This window comes from Protopterus annectens, chromosome 4.part1 (genome assembly GCF_019279795.1).
Source record: "Protopterus annectens isolate FY-2018-M chromosome 4.part1, PAN1.0, whole genome shotgun sequence".
NCBI classification, from domain to species: domain Eukaryota; kingdom Metazoa; phylum Chordata; order Ceratodontiformes; family Protopteridae; genus Protopterus; species Protopterus annectens.
This window is the reverse complement of record NC_056734.1, coordinates 1001919653-1001942152: the sequence shown is the minus strand read 5'-3', so window position 1 is coordinate 1001942152 and position 22500 is coordinate 1001919653. Positions and strand designations below refer to the sequence as shown.

The window sequence follows — 22500 nt, the reverse complement described above, 5'->3', positions numbered from 1 at the left end:
AGAGTCTAGTTGGAGTATAAAAATATCAATGTAAATGCTGCCAAGCAAAAATCCTAAATCTTCTAGACAATATTTGGCAGCCATACATATGTCTTCAATTTGTTTTAGTGAATTGCTTATCCAGTCTCTCTTCCCAATCTTTTTCTAACCTCCTCTGATTCCTGTAGTTGCGCAGTATTTTATATGCCATACTAATTCTGTTTTTTTAACAGCAGCTTCTGTTGTAGATTCAACTAAAAACTCTACCAGAGGCAGCCTCTCATTTATGATAATCATACCCCTTTTACGTTCCCTGTACTCTGATGTCAATCCTTGATAGAGAAGGCAGTCTAGCCTGCAGTTCAAATGTCTTCTTGGCCTGTTCCCATTCCCCTTTCTAGTTATTTGCTCCCAATACCTTGGTTCCTTTGCCAGTTTTGTCCAGTAAATTCCAACCCCCTCTTGCCTATTTTCTGTGTCCCTGTTTGCAGCTATCCCTTTTAGTAAAATCTTTTTTCATTCCAGTGTTGGCTTAGTTTTTAGACTGCTTTCTGCCTTTTTATAAATATAATATGCTGTAGTGCATCCAAAATCTTGTGCTCTCCTTATTTCTTGAATTCCCTCCCCTGTTTCATCATCATCCCCTTTCACTTTGATTTATAACCTTCTGCTTGTGTTATGTATGTAAGCCCTAACTGTGTATCTCTAAAGTATCTCTTCCAATGAGTATCTTCAACATCCTTGTCCTTGGGGAGGGGGGGGGTCAATTTATCCCACTTAATTGTTGCTTTCTTCACTTCCCAAATAAATTCCATGTCACAATCCATGCTCTCACTTATACTAAATACTGTCTTTTGTTTTTATCCCTGTTCCCCTCCCAGATATAAGAACAGCGTGTATGTTTTCCATAAACTATTAAATGCATTAAAGTACTAAGGCTGCTGGAGAGGCAACAACATGTATAATTTATTCATTTCACAGTTTCAAACTTCATTTATTTTTCACTGAACTGCTTGCCAGTGTAACTTGAAATGTAGATTACACAGTACTCTGTGCATTTCACTCAACAGACAGTGTTCAGATATCTCATGATTGCTTGTTTGCACCTGCCGTTCAGGCCTCACATCATTGTTTGTACTTGGAAACTTCTTGTTTCCCACTGAAAACATTACTTAGGGAAAAAGTAACTAATGACTTTTCAAGTGCATGAAACAGTTTTCTTGCCTATTTATTTATCTCGTATATAGTTTAAAATAAGAACATTAATTCAGCTACCCACTTCTGAAGAAAAGAGAACATATCTCAACTCTAGAAAGAACTAAGAAAAAGCACCTTTTTAATCAACTTTATTAAATTATCACTAAAGACACAGACAAATATTTAATTCATTTTTTGCCATTTGCATACGTTATAACATCATATATCTTTTGTATCCATCATCATTACACTCCTAAAACATATGTTCCCGGGGTGTGTGTCATTTAATTGAAAACTCAACTCGTAGAAAAGCAGCAGGCCCCATGCATCCCATGGAGGGGGCTGTGCCATCTACTAACTTGTATATAAGCTCCATGGTTGCACTTCAGTGGAAGAAAGGGAAAAACACGAAGTACACACAAGCTCACAGAATCTAGCTCACTCTATTAAAGCAAATTGCAATATTACTTATAACATCTTTAAGAAGACTCATACCAGTGATCAAAAATCATTTTATGATATACTAAACCTAGTGAAAGTGTTATGATTTTTGAGTTTCGCTGTTTTAGATGGCATGATTTTCAGTGAGTTGAGTTTGAATGCATTTATTGTATGTAAGTTGAATTTTCATTGAAATGATATACACCCATTCCCTGTTACCTCTTTTTCTTCCCCATCACACCTCCAGCATTTACTATCTAGCTTTGGAAAAATTCATTGAAGTCTGCTTGGGGTATAAAAATACCTGTGCAAAAACTTCCAAGCAAAGATCTTAAATCTTCTGGACTTTGTCGCATACTATGAACCATACATATGTTCTGTCATTGTTCACTTGTAAATTGCTTTTTGAGTCTCTAGTCCCAGTCATTTCTAACCTTCTGTGACTGACTGACTGTTAAATTGTTGTACCATATTTTGTATGCCCTACTAATTATCATTTTTAACCGTAGCTTTTGTTCTAGGTTCAACTAAAAACTCCACCAGAATAGGGCTTTCACTTAAGATTCTCTTATCTTTTTCTCTTTACCTATTCTCTGATATCAATCTCTAATAGTGAAGGCAGTCTTTAGCTTGCAGAACATCATCTTGACCTCATCCCTCTCTTTTATCTCTCCTTTTTAGTTATCTGCTTCCTGTTCCTGTGTTCCTTTGCCAGTTTTCTCCAGTAAATTCCAGCCCCCCATGTCTATTTTCTGTACACCCCTACTTGCATTCATCCCTATTGGCAAAAATCATGTTTCTCCATTCTCGTGTTGATTTAGATCTTAGAGTGTACTCACAAAGAGAAAGTAGACTTGTATCAAGAAAAGGTCCTAGCCCTTTTAGACTTGAGTGGTATTTTAGTACCAGTAAAATAGGACCAGTATAACCAACGAAAAATGCTCAGTAGAGGTAGGAAATGCACCAGAGAGAGGGGTATCTCTCTGCCTTATCAGTCTGCCAGTGTCCCATTGAATCCCCAAGAAATATATAGTAGACACTCCAAATAACTGGTAGACAGAAGTTCATTTCACAGTCCTTTATTATTGCATCCAAGTGCTACCATAGTCAGAAAAGCTTTCTATTTGGCCCAGCTAATGTTTAAGGGATAAGGTATTATCTTCAAGATCCAAGCACATTTTTGCTTTCTATGTAGAGCTATGAGCAGGATCACTTGTACAATAGGTGGGTGCAGACCAGAAGTCGTCATTAAGCTTGTGTCAAAATCCTTTTCTGCAACCTGAGGTGTGGAGGCTGCTGGGGTCTAATGTTTTGTTATGCCTGTCATGCCTTAATAGATAATGACTTGTGAAATTGGAGAAAAGACATTGATTATTAATCACCTTTCTGACATCAGGAAGGTGCTTAATAAGCTTTTTTAAGTACCTCTTAATACCGTTAAGTTCTAGTGTCATACATGAGTGTTAACAGCAATCATCGGCCACCTCAAAAGAGCCGTGGGAAACAGTTTTTATGTTCACCTAAAATATTTAACAGCTTCCCAATTGCTGTGCAGCAACACCAGATATGTTGCAGCACTACTGCACTTTTTTCTGTAACTTTTGAAGTACATGTCTGTAGGATCACATGCCATGTAGATGCAACATTAACTTCATTTGTAACATTCTATGAAAGTTTTGTGCAGTCATTCCAAATGTAACTCATGTTTACATGTATACATTTTACGTCACATATATGCTTCTGTTATGGAAATAGCTAAAAAAAAACTTCCCTTTTTAGATCTCCCTGCCCATTTCTGTAAGCTTTGTTAGCATTTATTTGGGCCATTTAAACTTGCATGAAGTCAGCCTCAGGCTCTGAACATTTTTGGTGCTTTAAAAAGACCAGCCATCTAAACTCATCATATATTTACATTACAGTGTTGTCAGGATCAAAGACTTTTGCAGCCATACAAAATTAACTTTGTGGTCTCCAAAGTCTGTACTGACAATATTCATCTTTCATCTTATTATACCATTCAGTCTGCTGTAAGGTCCTCACACCCAGCTCCCTGCGTCTGGACAGCCTGTTTGTCCTGCATCTGCACATGGATTTTCCTGCAAGTCAAACAAATATATAATTTTATGTCCTATATACATTTGGATTCTCTTTCAATTTGGCCTCACTCGCACATGGAGTCAAACTATAGAATGCAGGACCTGGAGAAAATTTGGATTTGCTCAACAGCAGTAATGACTGCAAAAAAAAAAAAAAAAAAAATCCAGCAGCTGCTTCTTTCAAAAGGTCTCCTTGGAGATTGGCTAATATGGTAAGTACCTGTTTTATAAAAAAAAAAGTAAAAGGTGACATAAATGAAAGTGTAATGTCTGTTTTAGACAGAATCTGGTATTTTTTAAACCAAAACGCTGTGTGTGTGTATTTTCTGCAGATGGTTTGACAGCTTGCCTTTTTACTTTTCACACTGTAGGGCAGGTGGCAGTGCAGCGTGCTATCCTGGAAATACGGAAGCACCGCAAATTCCGAGAATCTGTGGATGGATTTATAGAGGAAGCAGTAGTTCGCAGAGAGCTGGCAGATAATTTCTGTTTTTTTAACAAAAAATATGATTCATTGGAAGGTGAGTTTGCCTTAACATTTAAAAAGTGGACATAGGAAGACAGACATTTAAGACGTTTTTTTTTACATTTTTGTGGTACATAAAATGATAATAATAGTACATTAACAAATTTCAGATTATAGCAGAAGCATTGAGACAGACTAATGCAGTTATTCAGTACCAGCTCTGTTTCATGTTAGCTGCCATGCCTTTAAAGCCTAGTGAAAGTGTACATGGAAGCATAACGTTTAATGAACAAATGTGCACGCATGAAGATGTCTGTTAAAATTTGAATCTCCTTCCTGCATAGTGAAGTATATCATGTAGTTTCCTACTTTCTATTTTCTTCCACACAAAGTTAAGAAAGCAAAGCAAGGAAACGCGGATAATTTCCAGTTCTGCTGAAAATGTATTTCTTTTTGTAACATCATGAGTGGGATTCTAATTCCACTTAATGTGAATGTAGTACTAAATTATACAAAAGGGATATAAATAGTATAGGTTACCTACATTAATCTATTGTGCATTAGTCTGTCCTGTATAGTCCTGTGCAAACATTCCTGGAGATGTATTTAATGTGTGCAAAGGTAGAAAAGTACTTTTTAGATAGTACCAAGACATAAAGACACTAAAAGTGCAGTGAACTGTACAGTGTGTAATAACTTTGTAAATTGGTATAAGAAGATTACATGCCCAGAAGGAAGAGTGGATATTGGAAGTACATGAGAGGTGCAGTAAGTACACCACTGGATAACTATCAGCAGGAAAACCTGCTCTTAAATAATGCCTTGCAACTGACAGGCGTTTTGTGTGCTACCACCTTTTTTTTTCTTGCCCTTGTACTCGTCTGCAGCCATTGACCTTTCCTTCCCCAACAGACTTGTGTGTTTCCTACCCATTACCGCTGGACACTTTGAATCAAAGGGTGAAATCCAGATGACTGTACTTCCATTTTTTAGAGAGTAGAAGATTTTTGACACTCCGGCACCCTTTGCCATGTCTGCTGCCTTGGCAGCTGTCAGATTTAAGATTTTTAGATTAAAGAGAATTAAGTAGTGGGAGGTGGATGATATCACAGTTCTATAGCCCCTGTCCATTGTCTATAATTTTTACAGGCAAACCTAGTTTTTGTCAGATTGCCAGGGGATACCAATTTTTATGACAAATTACATAACGGCCTTGGGGAAAAGTTATAGTCAAATGCAAAAACCTGTTGCTCCCAGATGCATGCATCCTTTTAAACTATTGGATACTGTATTAAATGTAAAAGACAGTGTTATCAACACACAATGAACTTATTTTTTGCCTCAATGAAGTCAGCTGTAAAGTGGATTTCCAGAGATGTCATCAGGTTTTGCTGTAGAAAATGACATAAGGCACAGCATAGCTCACAGAGCAGAAGTAACAAGTTGGGTGGACAAAAGAGATCATCATTAGAGTAAAAGTCCATTAGATAAGCATGGAAGGAGATCCAAATATGATGTGTGTCAGAGTACCTTTCACTGGGCATCCAGTCGGAGATGTGCAAGTTAAAATAGTCTAATCATTGATGAACAAGTTAAAATAACAGGAAAGCAAAACATCTGAAGCTATAGAAGAAAGCAACAAACTTTATCAGAGATCTGGTTTCAGATAGTGACATTTTTATAGTAGAATGTTTTGTGTTGGCTATGATTGAGCTACTGCACTCACTATCTTTGTTGAAAATGGTTAAGACAGCTTTATTATTAAACAGTCAGAGAAAGTTGGAAAATGTGTTAACAAGTGATACAACTGTTGGTAGGACTTTGAAGTCTGGATATGGGGAAAAGGGTGTGTTCTGCTAAGATGCTGAGAATGCCAGGAGGAAATAACACAAGTGTGATATTGAAACTGTTGAAGTGAGATTTGAGATTCCTGTGTTGTGGAATTACAATGCACTGAAATGGGACAGGAATCATCCTAAACAAAGGAAAATGGTGAATAAGTGATGCTTAAATAACTAGCAACTCTGGTGTTCACTACCTCTGGGCATTATTTCTTCAGCATTTTAGAAGAAAGCCTTAAGGAGAGTCACTGTGAAAATGAGGCCTGTGATATTTCCGAAACCATGACCAGGGAGGAGAAGCAGAAAGTTTTTAAGGACATTTTATCTTCAGATTGGCATTCCCGTGTGGAGAGACTGCAGAAACTACTTCAGTTCAGGAGACAAAGACCTTGAATGTATTCATCTTGAACTAGTTTCTGACAGCTGAGTTTGGTGAAGCATATATATTTTTTTAATCAAGAAACATCTTTATTAAATTATCATGCATGACATAGGCAATCAAACATTTATGTTAATGAAAACAAAGCATATTGACATTTTAGTTGCACACATTATACATCACTTAACTATCCAGTCATTGTCGGACATTACATAGCTCATTCAAATCCTGCCTTCTTTTAAACCCCATTCCTCCCCAGTATATATTCCCACAATTCACATTGTTTCTATGTAATTTGCTCCTACCCTTTTCTAAAGATCCTAATTCCACTTGTCTAATCTCTGTTACTAGATTCACTACTTCTAGTACAGACTTGGATTTCCATTTCCTAGTTATTGCTTTTTTTTGGCAGCCACCATGATTAGACTGAACAAGTCCTTACTATCTCTAGTCTATTCTGATTCTGTATCATAGCTCAAGAAAGTAATTTCCTTAGTTGCACCAATTTGCTCACCCAGTATCTCGGACAGAGTAGTCTGCAGGGAAGTCTGTCAACTCATTACACTCCCAGAGAACATGTTCCCAGCGATCTTTTTTCTTTCCTATCACACCTCCAACATCTGCTGTCTACCTGAGGAAATATTATTTGGAGTCTACTTGGGGTATAAAAATACCTATTTTAACACTTCTAAACAAAGATCCTAAATCTTTTAGACTTTGTTGTATATTTGGGAGACATACATACATATACCCCCCATTGTTTCTGTATGAATTGTGTATCCAATCTCTCTTCACAATCTTTTCTATCCTCCTGTGATTGATAAAGTTATCATGCAGTATTTTGTATGCTGTGCTAATTCCTTTAACAGCAGCTTCAGTTCTTGATTCTACTTTCACTTAGGATCCCCTTATTTCTCTCTCTGTGTCTATAGTCTATCAATCCTTCTTCATAGGGAAGGATTGATATCAGAAGCCTGCAGTCCAAATGAATTCTTGGGCTCTTCTCATGTTGCCTTTCCCTCACTATTTGCTCCCAATACCTTGGTTCATTTTCCTCCAATAAATTCCAGCCCCCTCTTGCCTATTGTCTTTATCCCTAATTGTAGTCTTCCCTATTGGCAGAATCCTTTCTCCATTCCCATGTTGGCTTAGTTCTTAAAATACGTTCTGCTACTGTATGAGTATAATATTCTGTATTGTTCTCCTTAAACATCTGCATCCAAAATCCTAGTCTTGCCTTGTTTCCTTATCATCCTCCCATTCTACTTTGAATTATAGGATGTTCTTCATCTCACATTGCTGCAGTCCTAACACTTGGGTAGTCCGCTGTCCAGTCGGCCCGAATACCAAAGTATAAGGCTGACGTCGGTCAAGGCGCATTTGTCTGACATCAGGACGTCAGGGTACAAATGCGCATGACCGACGTCATATCCTCAGTCTTTTTTGCCGCATGGTCCGATGCAGAAGCAGTATTGCGAGTGCAGGTTGGCGTTCTGAAATTTTCTGAAGTCGGAGTTTCAGACCGAATCAAAGTTGGCTAAGTACCCGTTAGAATATTTTGTTTTTCTTGCCTCAGTATTTAACCGGATGTCAGAAAAAGTGAATAACTGTATTTCTTGTGGGAAACAGATACCTCATAGAGATTACCATACCTTGTGTATACCTTGCTTAGGGCCTGAGCACGGCGTTGTTGGCTGTCGCTCTTGTGCTAGATTTAACAAACGCACTATTAAGAGAAGATTAGATTGTGCCAGGTTAGTTTTGGGAAGCGTTGTAATTACAACATGCCGTCGGATGCTCCGGCCCGCTTAAAAGCGCAAGGACAAAGCAGCGAAGCCTAGGGTGGAAGAACCGTCTGTCCCGGACGTCGGTTCTTTAGAGGCTCGGTGGAGCCGGTGGTTCTACCAGAAGTTCCTTTGGATTCTCAGGGAGAGTCTTTACTGTTACAAGATGTGTCCTCTCAGGAGGTAGGCCAGGCTGAAGGGGCTTCTCAGGTAGCTGTTCTCCCCTCCCCTCCTAAGGTGGTTAGGCCCTCCCTTCTGTTTCCAAGGCTTCTTCTAGAGGCAGGCCAGGGTTAACTTCAGTGGGGTCTCCCTAGTTCTTCAGGGTCTCTGCCTAAGAAACATATGCTTAAAATGGCAGAAGATTTGATTACTATGATTAGAGGTTCTATGCCCCCCCCTGATAAGAGGCCTAGGGTGGAACCTGAGCTTGAGAGTTTTGAGCAGTGTTCGAGGCTTCTGAGTCTTGACTGAAGACTTGCAGGAGTATCCTCCTTATTCTGATTCTGATGTAGATGACTCTACACCTTGGCTTCTCCTCCTGAGGATTTTTCTTTTCAGAGACTCTTCATTCCATGAGGGAGCATTTTAAATGGGAAGGTCAAGATTTCTCTGATTCCAGGAAAAGGCTTAGGGAATTTTTGTTTCTACCCCAGCATAGGCCTTTAGCTATACCTCCTGTTCTGGATGTGGTATAGGATGTTTTTGCAGAGGCTTCCCTGAACCCTGATTCTTTGCCTCCTGCCCCAGTTAAACCGGATAGGTATTATAGGGTGCCTGAAGCTCATAAGTATCTTTTTAAGAGTCCTAGGGCAGACCCAGAAACCGTTTCTCAGGGCCCTAAAGGTGTTAAGGCTTCTGTTGTTAAAAATCCTGTTCCTTCTGATAAAGAGGCAAGGGCTTTGGATAGATGGGGAAAGAAGGTGTATACTTCCTCCACTTTAGCCATGAGGGCTTTGAATTGCCAGTTTCACATGTTGAAATACCAAAATTATCTCCTTTCACAATTGAAGTCTAAGGTAGATGCTCTGGCGGAAGGTATTGAGTGTAAAGAGTTGCAGGATTTAGTTCATGTTTCTGAACAGGTGGGTAAGCATTCCTTGCAATGTGGTTTTGATGCTGTACAGGCCTCTTGAGGGTGGCAGCCACTGGTTCTGTTCTTCGCAGGCACGCCTGGCTGAGGGATCAGAATTTAGCTGAACATGTCAAGACAAGGATTTTAGATGCTCCTTTACAGTCTGATGTGTTATTTGGTGCGCCTGTGGAAGCAGTTTTAAAGAAAATGGAGGACAAGGCTAAGTCTATGCAGACTGTTAAAGATTTTTTGCAGGTTCAGCCTCCAAAGTTTAGTAGAAATTGGCCTACTAAGGGGTGGACTTATCCTTCTTATGATTCTCAGTCTAGGGGTAGATCTAGACGTGGTAGGGGCAGAGCTCAAGGTTCTTTTAGGCCTAGAACAGGCAGTTCGCCTGCCCAGTCTTCTGGTGAGGGCAGGGGTCAGTCCTTTCGTAAGCAGACCCAATGACTTGCCTTTTCAGCTGCCAGAGCCTTCTCGTTTGGCAGCACCTTTGGGAGGAAGGCTGGCACTTTTCAAAGAAAATTGGAGTGTTATTACCCAAGACAAATGGGTATTGGATATCGTTCACCACGGTTACAGGTTTTATTTCCATACCTTGCCTACTTTCAAAGGCATGCCAGACATTCCTCCTATACAAAGAAAAGAGGCTCACAAGCAAATTTCTCTGTTACTCCAGATAGGGGCCATTCAGCCGATTCCTGTGCCAGAAAGGGGCCTAGGATTTTATTCTCGCCTGTTCCTAGTACCAAAAAAGGGGAACACGTGGAGACCAATTTTGGATTTGTCTATCCTCAACACTTATCTGGACATTCCCAAGTTCAAAATGTTGACGTTACAACAGCTTTTACCTCTGCTGGGCAAAGATCACTGGATGGTAACTTTAGATCTCAAGGAGGCTTACCTTCATGTGCCTATCAGTCTCAGTTGCAGGAAGTATCTGCGTTTCCGAGCTGGAAATTCCCATTATCAGTTCTCTGCATTGCCCTTTGGCTTATCTACTGCACCCAGAGTATTCACAAAAGTTCTGGCTCCAGTTGTGGCTTTCTTCAGGCTAAAAGGAATACAAATCTATCCTTACTTGGACGACTGTCTGTTTTTGGCTCAAGAAAAGGACGAGCTTCTTCAGCATCTGGAATATGTGATAGCAGTGCTAAGATGCCTGGGGTATTCTGTGAACGAAATAAAGTCCAGTCTAGTACCCTCTCAAGACATGTGCTTTCTGGGTGTGAGACTGAATACAGCAGCCCAGATGGCCTTTTTAACCCCGGACAAACAAAAGAATCTTTCCCTTTACTTCCATCAACTATCTCTTCAGTCCGGGCTGACTGCAAGGACAGTCCTTCAAGCCTTAGGGTTCATGGCATCTTGTATTCTGGTGCTTCCCAATGCCAAACTGCATATGAGGAAGCTACAGTGGTATCTAAAAAATGTATGGACACAGCACTGCCAGGATTTGGACACTGTCATTCCAATAATACCTTGCATTCAAAAGGAATTTTTGTGGTGGGCTCAGGAATGTCACCTAAACAAGGGACTCTCTGTGACCCGGCCAGAGGCGAGTCAGATTCTAACGACAGATGCCTCAGACATAGCTTGGGGAGCTCATCTGAATGGAAAGTGGATACAAGACAAGTGGCCTGCCAGACTACAGCATCTACATATCAACATGAAGGAGATGTTAGCAGTCCAGTTTGCATTAATGGCTTTCAAGGAGTTACTTCTTCCAGGGCAGGTGTTGATTCTAACAGACAACACAACTGTCATGTGGTACATCAACAAGCAAGGGGAACACATTCTTATCCTCTATGCAGGCAAGCAATGATTTTGTGGGAGACTGCTCAGCTTGCAGCTAACTCTTCAGGCAAGGTTTCTGCCAGGAGCACAGAACTCCTTACCAGATGTGTTAAGCAGGCAAATCATGGATCCCCACGAGTGGAAACTGGATCTTCATGTATTCCGAAAATTGGCAGTGCCATGGGGAACTCCAGACATAGATCTGTTCGCTTCTCCACTAAACCACCAGCTGCCAAAGTTTTGCACGAAAGGTTTCATCACACAGCTTGGAAAGTGGATGCTCTTTCGTTCAGTTGGGAAAATCTTCATGTGTATGCCTTTCCACCTCTGCCTCTCCTCCCAAAGGTACTCCTAAAGGTCAGACAAGACAAGCCAAGGATGATTTTGATAGCTCCAGATTGGCCTCGGCAACACTGGTACCTATTACTGAGGACTCTGGTAAGGAAGCCTCCATGGCCTTTACCTTTAATTCCACACCTTTTGTCTCAGAGGGACGGTCATCTACTCAATGTCAAGCTTCACTCTCTTCATCTAACAGCCTGGCATATTCTGTTTTGAACCACAGCAGGTCTCAACTTCCTCAACAAGTTTTGAATGTGATTATGGAAGCCAGAAGACCTAGTACACGTAAAGTGTATGCAGAAAAATGGAAGAGATTTTTATTTTGGAGTGCAGCAAAGGATTTGGATGTTTCTGAGCCTAATTTGAGTGTGGCTCTTCAATATCTTACTGAATTATTGGACAAAGGTTTGTCTTTCTCTTCCATTAAGATTCATGCTGCAGCAATTTCAGCTCACTATGATTGTGACCCACCATTGTTTTCTCATCCTTTGTTCAAGCAATTTCTTAGAGGGGCAAAGAATATAAGACCCCCGTGAGAGCTCCTACTTCTGCTTGGGACCTCAATTTTGTGTTGGAGAAACTTACTTTACACCCTTTTGAGCCTCCAGCTACTGCTGAATTGAAATACTTGTCATGGAAGACTGCTTTTTTGTTGGCCATTACTTCTGCAAGAAGGGTTTCTGAATTACAGGCCCTTATGGCGGTTGAGCCTTTTTTTGATTTTTCATAAGGATAGGGTATCATTACGTACTAATCCTTCATTTATGCCTAAGGTGGTTTCTAGTGTGGCTTTAAACCAAACTATTCATTTGCCTACTTTTTATGCAGATCCCCAAAATAGGGGGGAAAAGATTTTGCACACTTTAGATGTACACAGGCAGTTGCGTTATTATTTAAGCAGGACTAGGGATTTTAGGCAGTCTCAGCAGTTGTTTGTTTCTTTTGCTTTGAGTTCTCAGGGCAAGCCTGTGTCCAAACAAACTATATCTAAGTGGATTGGGTTTTGCATTGCATTCTGTTACTCCCATCATGGCAAGGAGATTCCAGCTGGGATTAGGCCTTATTCCACTAGGGCTACTGCCACTTCAACAGCATTTCTAAGGGGGGTGGCAACTAAGGATATTTTGGAGGCAGCTACTTGGAGTTCAGTGCATACTTTCTCCAAGCATTACCACCTTCCTCTCTATTCTAAATCCAGGGCTGGTTTTGCCACTGCTGTGCTGCAGGGCATTTTGGCAGCTCCTGCTTCATTATAGTTTAGCCATCCTCCCTTACCTCTGCTTTGGGATTCTACCCAAGTGTTAGGACTGCAGCAATGTGAGATGAAGAACATAGTACAGTTTTGTACCTACCATAAATGTAGATGTTCGAAGATCCACATTGCTGCAGTCCAACCTCCCTCCTTCCCTCTGTGTTTAGGGGTGGTTGTGTGGGTGGGGTTCTGTTTTTGTAAATTTGTATATATTGTACATATATTGGGTATAGGAGTGTTTGGTGTTTTTTGGTTTTGGCCTTATCTTTTTAGGGTCTTCTGACATCTGGGGCAAGAAAAGACTGAGGATATGACGTCGGTCATGCGCATTTGTACCCTGACGTCCTGATGTCAGACAAATGCGCCTTGACCGATGTCAGCCTTATACTTTGGTATTCGGGCCGACTGGACAGCGGACTACCCAAGTGTTAGGACTGCAGCAATGTGGATCTTCGAACATCTACATTTATGGTAGGTACAAAACTGTACTTTTCTGCTTGTGCTATGTGTAGGAGCCTTAAATGTGAAGCTCTGAAATACCCCTTCAAATTGCATAATCCTAAACCACCCTGTTCTGTTGGAAGAATCAGCTTATCCCACTTGACTCTTGCTGTCTTCCATTCCCAGATAAAATCATATCCACAACTTCTCCTTTGGTTGACTAAAATGTGCCTGGCCTGTGTATAAAACTAAAGGGACTAAAAACATTTTAACTGCTTATATCTTGCTAGCTATAGCCATGTAGCAGAGATTCCAATTTCTCAATTTTTGTATTATCTTTTTAGTCTCTCCCCACATATCTTTAGCTGCCACACCAGAATCATTTTAATCCATATTGCTAAGTACTTCATGTTATCATGTCCCCATAAATATGGATATTGCTGAACCAATTCATGTATGGGTACATAATTTACAGCTGTTGCCTTTGTTTTAGCTTCATTAATTTTGTATTCCAAAAGATTTGAAACTGCCTCAGTGTTCCACAACACTGAAATGTCCTTTCCTGGTTTTAACAGGTATAAAATATCTGCAAACAGAGCCAGCTTTTCTTGATTACCATACCAATTATGTTGTTGAATTTCTGAGTCCCTTATTTTTTTTGCCAATGGTTCTGAGTAAATGCAAATAACAAAGGAGAAAGAAGACCCCCTGCCTGTTTCCTCTGCTAAAACAGAAATTATCAGAGAGGAATCCACCCACTTTAATTTTCACCTCTGATCCCTCATATATCCTCCTAATCAACCTTATAATTTTATCAAATGCTTTCATTGCTCTGCTCATAAACTCCCAGCCTATTCTGTCAAATGCTTTCTTTGCATCAAGTCCCACCAACAGCAGTGGTATGTTCTTATATTCTGCTTCCCTGTGGGATCATCAGTGTTCTATTATTGTCAAATGTTTGCCTCCCCTCCACAAAACCACATTGATCCATGTCTCTTAATTTTGGCACCACCTCTGCCTTTCCTTTAGCCATTATTGACATAAACACTTCCTTTTCATGGTTTAGGATTGGAATGGGCCTATATGGCTGCACGTTGAGTAACATATTAACTCTAGCTCTTCCAGTGTAAAAACAAACAACAGAGAAGGCCAGTAGACTTTTGTGTTTATGGGTAAATTTCAGTAACTGGCAAGTAAGTATACTGCTTGGATGCCAGAAAAAGTAACACAGAATACCTGGGAAACAAATCTGCTACAAAAAGTGAGGAAGAAACACTGACTGAGGCAAGTTCTACAGCTGCTCATCAAAAAACAATGCAACCTCCAGACATGACTTCTAGTAACCTACAGGAAGATACAAGACAACTGGGCACAGACCTAGTTAAAATAAAAGAAACACTGATGGAGTATATCAAAAGGCTGGAAAAAACGGAAGCAGCTTTAAACAGATACTCAGATGAGGTGATAAAGCTGCAAAAATCGGAGGTTGAAATGAAGAAAAAGCTGGCTGAATATGAGACTGCCCAAGAAGAGATGTTTAAAGAAATATAATGTGAGGACAGAGCACATAGTGAAAACCTGAGATTGTCAGTTATGCCAGAGAAGCTGGAGGAAGAGACAGCATTAATTTTATGAAAGCACAAATAAGCAACTGGACTGGTATTCCAAAGCAGGAGTTGTTAGTTAAAAGGGCACATTGTGTATGCTTCAAACCTGGCTATGAGAAACCAACCTAGACCTTTATTAGTAAAGATGCAATCCCACTAGCAGAAGGAGTTGATTCTGACAAAACTTTGGCAGAAGGACAAAATACTAAAAGTGGGAGATAGCAGATAGTTTGTGGAGAACGGTTACTCATACACCAGGCAGAAGAGGAGTAAATTCATTCTACTGTTCAGGGAATGTCAAGATGCAGGTGAGAGATTTAAAATGCACTACCCAGCTGTCTCCTAGATATTCTTCCCTGGAGGAACAAAATCATTTTTTGATGAAGTAATGCTAAGGAGGAAATACAAGTCTGTCCAACAAAAAGTGACAGAAGGAGATTCTGCTGCTTGTTTTCCTGGTAATAAAGTCCACAGATAGATGACCACAAAGAGACTACCTATGAAACCTTTTCCACTGCTGCAACAGTAAGTGTTGGAGAGAAGGAAGTTGACCACGAGAGCTGACTAGGAGAATCGACAGTATGTTAGAAATGAATCAAACTGGATTTGGAGATGAACAGTAAAAAAGTAGCTTCATGTGGGATTACAGTAAAATAATTATATTTGTGAAGTATGACAGAACAAGAAAATTTGGAAATATTGGACTTTTTCAGAATTTGTTGGACTTCTGGGGGAATCTAGCACATATGCCCTACATTATGTCAGTGTTTGGAAAAATGCTTTGGGAAGGGGAAGAGAGGGGAGAAAGTTAACTGTAAGTAAAGAAAAAAAAATTAGTACTATTTTTGTGGTGTATGGTTTTCTTTGCATGCTATAAAATAAGGTTTTCTCAGTTATTTTTAAGTATAATGGGGACTGTAAACAGGTTTTGCTGTTCTTCCCCCCTTCTTTCTCCATTCTGACTTATTTCTTCAGTTTTAAGAAATGTAGGCACTGCAATGTGCAAAAAAAAAGCCTGGTTAAAACAGCATGACAAAATAAAAATTAATGTACTTTTTCTCATTCTTGCATGGGGGAATGTCTAGATTAAGGAGCTTAGATTGATTTAATAAGTTTTACAAGAAAGCAAGTAAATGAAAAAGAATATTGAATATTAATGAAATTTTGGAAAGTGAGAGGATGCCTGAGGAATGGAGAAAGTGTTTTGGTACCAATTTTTAAGAATAAGGGTGATGTGCAGGACTAAGACAGAATATATGTGTGTGAATGAGAGGGGAGGATAGAGGAATTGTGAGGATGCAAGGAGTAGAGGTGGCAAAGGTGGATGAGTTTAAATACGTGGGATCAATAGTTCAGAGTAATGGTGAGTGTGGAAGAGAGTACAAGCAGGATGGAGTGGGTGGAGAAGAGTGTCAGGAGTGATTTGTGACAGACGAGTACCAGTAAGAGTGAAAGGGAAGGTCTACAAGAAGGTAGTGAGACCAGCTATGTTATATGGGTTGGAGACAGTGGCATTGACAAAAAGGCAGGAGTTAGAGCTGGATGTGGCAGAGTTAAAGATGTTAAGATTTGCACTTGGTGTGACGAGGGTAGACAGGATTAGGAATAAGTATATTAGAGAGTCAGCCCAGGTTGGAATGTTTGGAGACAAAGCCAGAGAGGTAAGACTACGTTGATTTGGACATGTGCTGAGGGAGGGATGCTGAGTATATTGGGAAAAGGATGTTAAGGATGAAGCTAACAGGAAAAGAGGAAGGCCTAAGATAAGGTTTATGGATGTGGTGAGAGAGGACATGCATGTGGTTGGTGTGACAGAGCAAGATACAGAGGACAGGAAGAAATGGAAACAGATGATCCGCTGTGGCAACCCCTAACGGGAACATCCAAAAGATGATAATGATGAGGCTTTTTTCTAGCAAATGGATGTATGCTTAGTAACAGTTCTGTATCTGCCTCTCATGTCTCCATGGAAACAATCTGATAATGAGAAGTTGGCTGTCTGGTTCTCATGTCTCCATGGAGACAATCTGATAAAGAGAATTTGGTTAGTCGGATGGAGCGTGATTAATTGGCTCGGGGAAGAGTGATTATTTGGCTCGGGGAAGAAAGAAAAAAAAAGGGAAGGAGAAACTGGCTAGGGGAGATTATCTTTGAAAGCATTCAGGAGCTCTCCAGCTGGGAGAGCTTATAAATATAATACAAAGCCAGTTAGCACTAGTAGAAGCACAGGCTGCACCATGTGCCTTTGCATGGATAACCTTTCTTTTTGGTTAACTCAAGTTTATGTGTTTGGCTGTCAGTTTGGGGAGTTTGCTCCTATTAGGAGGGTGAAACTTCAGTATTTGAATATGTACATAGTTGTATGTGTTTAGTATTAAATTAATAGGTTTTAGTGAGGGATGGGGGTTGTTTGGTGGGCTTTCAATAAGAACAAAAAGTTTTGTAAGATGTGACATAGGCTCAAATGGATATGACAAGAAACAACTATATAAAAGTTCAACCTGCCAACAGTGTATGCATGTTACAGAAAATCTGGAAGTAGATATTTAACAAAAAAACAAAAAAAACTGTGTTATACATAAAAGGTGGTGATAAATTATGCTTTCTATAATGTCAATGGTCTCCAATAAGTACTAACAAAAATAATGAACTACATTAAAAAATGTAGAGTACAAATAGCTGTGTTACAGGAGACAAACTTAGAATTGAACATGTGAATTTGATAAAGAAAGGTTTGCAGGATAGTTATTCAGCAGAATATTTGGGACAAAGGAAAAGTGGAGTACTTATATTAATTGTAAGCAGTAAAAACAAGAAAATCACACCACCAAAGGCAGACCAGTCAACGTAAAAAGCAGGCAAAGAAACAAGCCTGCCACCAAAGCTGATGTAGATTAAAACTAAGCAAAACTTTATTAAATAATTAAAACTCTGGCTTGGAATGAACCTGGATAAGAGGTTTTGGTATAAACCTTTTTTCAAATCCGTAATAGCCAGGCAAAAGACACTCATTTAAGAACATCAGAGAACCAATTACAACTGATAAAGTAACTTCCAATCAAGTACTTCAAGTCATACACACCTACCAGGGGAGGTATTAATTTCATCTCCTTCCTTTTAAGCCCTTTCCTTTTAGTATAGGCTTTAAAGGGACTACACCATGTAGTCCTGGTGACAGATCAGCTCGCATGTTCATGATCCATTTGGCTTCTTCAATTTCAGTTTGATTAAATAAGTCACCACCTCTTGGTGTTTCATAAACTCAAGACAAAGTCATAAATTTAAAAGAATGTTCTTTATTTGTGAGTAAGTGGCTATATAGGGCATTTGTTTCCACTTTGTTTGATATCAGATTGAAGTCGAAATGCATTCTTTAAACAGCCTATTGGTTTTGCCTAGATAGGCTGAATACGATGTACATGTTGCTATGTAAATAATATTTTTACTTGTACAGTTAGCATAACCATAATAAGAGAAAATTCTTCCCCGTAGTAGGATGTACAAAGGTATTGGTGGTATTAATTAAGGGACATGCCTTGCAGAATCCACATTTAAAAGTGCCTGTTGTTCTTCTGCACTGCTGAGTATTCATGCTCATTCCACTGTTTACATTAACTTCATTATTATAACATAACAGTCTTTTAAGATTTTTTATTTTTAAACTAAAAGCAGGGATTGTCTCCAACTATTTCTCTGATTTTACTGTCTGAGGTTAAAATCGACCAATATTTCTTGATAGTTTGACAAATAGAATTGTCAGTGCTATAAGTAAACACCTTAAATTATTCTTCCCACTAGCTAAGGAATTTTGTTTGTCTGTGCCAACTTGCGCTGAATAATAAGGCTGTCCTTTCTGCGATCATATTGTCGTTGCTTCTCTAGGATTGATTTCTATGTCTTTCCTGTTATAGCCTCTCTTCACGAAATTATCAATAAGCTTTTTTTATTCGTCCAGAAAATCCTTGTCTTTGGTGCACAGCTTAGATATTCTAGTAACTTGATTGTTGACTATATTTTGGAAAATATGTCTGGGGTGCATACTAGATTTGTGTAGCATATGATTACACCACATGGATTTCCTGAATAATGTTGTATCAATCCCCTTTTCTTCATCCAAAAATAATTTTACATTTAAAAATTCAGTTTCCTTGTCCGATGTTTTTACATCAAATTTTAGAAACATTGTGTTTTTTATTAAATAGACGTCAAATTCTTTGTGTGGACTCATCACTTTCCCACATCAGAAATGCATCATCCACAAATGTATTGTAGAAAATTGTGTCCATTCCATCTATTGTTTGAGTCAGTACTCCATTGTTTTTCCCACTGTGCGGGTACAAGATTTGCATAACTATTGGCACGGAGATGCCCATGGCCACCCCCAATTTTTGCCAATAGTAGGTGCCACCATACAAAAAGATTATTTTAAAACACCAGCTCTGAGGGTACATACTAAATCAGCAGCAGATAGAATATTGTGCATGCCAGCAAATTTGCGAATTTGGTGGGGTCTGTAATTTGATTTGCAGCAGTGAAGATGTGTCTGGAGGGCCCAGAAGAGAAAGTATAACAAAGGAGGGTATATTTTTGAAGACATTTATGAAAATATTTTGGCATGGAAGATGTGAATTCAGTAATAGGAGTTTGTAGTGAACTTACATATTATTCCCCAAGATATAACATTTCATAGCAACATGTTCATTTAATTGAAGGTCTTTATACGCACCCAGTAATTATTTCAAATCGTGCCAATAATAACTAAAGTAAAAACACAGGGTAATGAAATAAAAATGAGACAGTGTAACTTTTCCCACCTATCTACTGAAACAGAGGAATTTAAGAAAAGAGTGATAGAGATTATTCAGGAGCTATTCAAAAGGATAGAAATTACTTCTGAAACTATATCTATAGAGTGGGATAAAATTAAGGTAGAGTTTAAAAAAGCTATGGTTAAAAAGTAAGAATTATTTTAGAGGGACTTACAAAAGCTAAAGTGTTGCAGAATTGGTGGAATATCAGAAGAAGAGGAGGATCAATTGCAGAATGCTAAGTAGAAAATAAGGGATTACCTCAATAATATACACAAATTTAGAAAGACTGCTGTTAAGCAACTATTTTTTATAATAACACTAGAGCACAATCACTTTTAGCACAACGACTTGAGCAACAGAAAGTAGAAAGGGCAGTCACCAAGCTAAGGGATCCTATAACAAGGAGGGTAGCTAGAGATCACATAGAGGTATTAGAAATATTTCAGACATTCTGTGAAAGTTTATAAAGCAGAAAAATGTGGAAATCAAAAAAGATGCAAATGGAAATGTTTATGGACGAATTAAATATACCAAGTTAGAGGTAGATGAAGCTCAGTTATTAACAGGATAGGAGGAGATAAAATAAAAATTGTGATGTATAGCCATTCTATAGGAAAGTCCCCAGGAATAGATGGTATTCCTATGGAAGTTTGGAAGCTAGGAGGGAAAAAACTGATAAATATCTGGAAGGTTTTGTTCAACAGTATTTTAAGAGAAGTACCAGCATCCTGGAGGAAAGCAGTGGTAGCTGTAATACTTAAAGTGGGTAAGGATTCATTGGATCCAGCTTCACACAGACCCATTTCAATATTAAACTATGATTATAAAGTGTTCATGTCCATAATGGCTAAACGAATTGCAAAAGTAATGCCAACATTGATAGATCTGGATCAATGTGGATTTGTGGAAGGGAGGCAAACATTTAACAAAATTAACAGTACATTGATGATCCAGAGGGAATGGGTCTTGATGCATAGAAAGCATTTGTCAGAGTAAGCTGGGACTTTCAGTAGGTTAAAGGAAGCATTTTCATTTCCTTAGGAGGAGGATATATGAGGGATTGAAGGCAAAAATTAAAGTGAGTAGGGTCCTCTGATAATTTTTGCTTGAGCAGAGGAACCAAGCAGGGGCATCCTTTGTTGTTTGCATTACATTTAGAACCAGCATCAGAGAAAATAAGGGACTCGGGAATTAGAGCATAAAACTGGTATGGTAGTTAAGAAAAGCTGACTCTGCAGATGATGATATTTTATACCTGACAAAACCAGAAAGAGACAATGTTGTGGGACATTTTGAGACAGTTTCAAATGTTTGGGATACAAAATTAATGAAGCTAAAACAAAAACAATAGCAGTAAATTATGTACCCACATACGAAATGGTTCAGCAATATCTATATTTGTGGGGAAATGATAAAATGAAGTATTTAGGAATATGTATTAAAAATTATTCTGGTGTGGCAGCTAAAGGTATGTGGGAAGAGACTAAACAAAAGAAAATACAAAAACTGAAAAAAATGGAAGCTTTGTTATATGGATATGGATAGCGAGATACAAACAGTTAATTTTTTAATCATACTAATCTTGTACACATATATATTTTTATAAACCATTGAAGAAGTTGTGGATAACAATAAAGAGCTGAAGGACTTTATCTGGGAGGGGAAGGTGGCTAGAGTCAAGTGGGATAACCTGATTATTCCAGTAGAACAGGGCAGATTGATATTACCTGATTTGAAGGGCTATTTCAGAGCTACGCAGTTAAGGCTCCTATACATAGCACAAGCAGAAAACTACAATTGAAAGTGGAAAGGGATGAAATGAAGGGATGATGATGAAACAGCATGGAAGAAACAAGGAGAGATTGGGATTTTGGATGTAGGCCTTTAAGGAGAATAACAATAGAGTATTATATCTATAAAGTAGCAGAAAGTATTCTAAGAATTAAGCCAACACTGGAATAGAGGGAGGAGAATGTTCAGATAGGGATGACTGTAATTGGGGATATAGAAAATAGGCAAGAGGGCCTGGAATTTGTTGGAGAAAACTGGGAAAGGAACCAAGGTATTGGGAGCAAATAACTAGAGAGGGAAATGTGATAGAATGGGAAGACGCCAAGAATTTATTTGGATTGCAGGTGAGAGATTGCCTTCGATATTAAGGATTAATATTAGAGTATAGGCAAAGAGAAAGAAATAGGGGGATCCTAAGTGAAAGACCAGTACTGGTAGAGTTTTTAGTAGACTCTAGAACAAAAGCTGCCATTATAAAAGAAATAATTAGTAAAGCATATAAAATATTGTGTGATAAATATAAGAATCTAGCAGGGTAGGTTATAAAGGATTGGGAAGAGAGATTGGATAAGCAATTCAGATAGAAACAATGGGAAGCTATATGTATGTCTCCCAAATATGCAATAAAATATAGAAGATTTAGGATTTTTGCTTGGAAATGTTTGCATAGATATTTTTATACCCCGGGTTGACTCCAGAGAATTTTGTTTAGGTAGACAGCAAATGTTGGAGATGTGATGGGGAAGAAAGGCAATTGGGAACATATTTTCTGGAAGTGCTGTGAGTTGGAAGACTTTAAGGATTCAGTCTGAGAGGCTGGGTGGGAAGATTGGAGTGAAGAGAGAGATGATTTTTCTGAGCCATGATACAGAATCTGAATTGCCTGGATATGGTAAAGCCTTGCAGTGTTTAAGTATGGTGAATGCTAAAAAAAGCAATTACTAGAAAATGGAAATCAAAATCTAAACTGACTATACTAGAAGTAGTGAATATAGTAACATAGATAAAACAATTGGCACTGAGATTTTTAGAAAAGGGTAGGAACAAACTACATTAGAGAAGTGGGAATTGTGGGAACAACACATACAGGGGAGAAATGAGGTTTAAAAGAAGGCAGGACATAAATAAGCTATGTAATCTTTGACTGAAAATGATTAGGTAGATAAGTGATGTATAATGTTTGCAACTGGGATTGTGTCAGTAT

The 22500-nt window shown here is 38.8% G+C and overlaps 1 protein-coding gene across 1 annotated transcript in view; it reads left to right on the top strand.

The window, feature by feature from the left end:
- Nucleotides 1–22500, top strand: part of LOC122801155 (deoxyribodipyrimidine photo-lyase-like) — a 435348-nt gene that overhangs the window by 191790 nt on the left and 221058 nt on the right. Inside the window, exon 7 of the mRNA XM_044070713.1 lies at nt 4085–4234. Coding sequence (XP_043926648.1) covers nt 4085–4234 — 150 coding nt within the window. The remainder of the gene's footprint in view (nt 1–4084; nt 4235–22500) is intronic.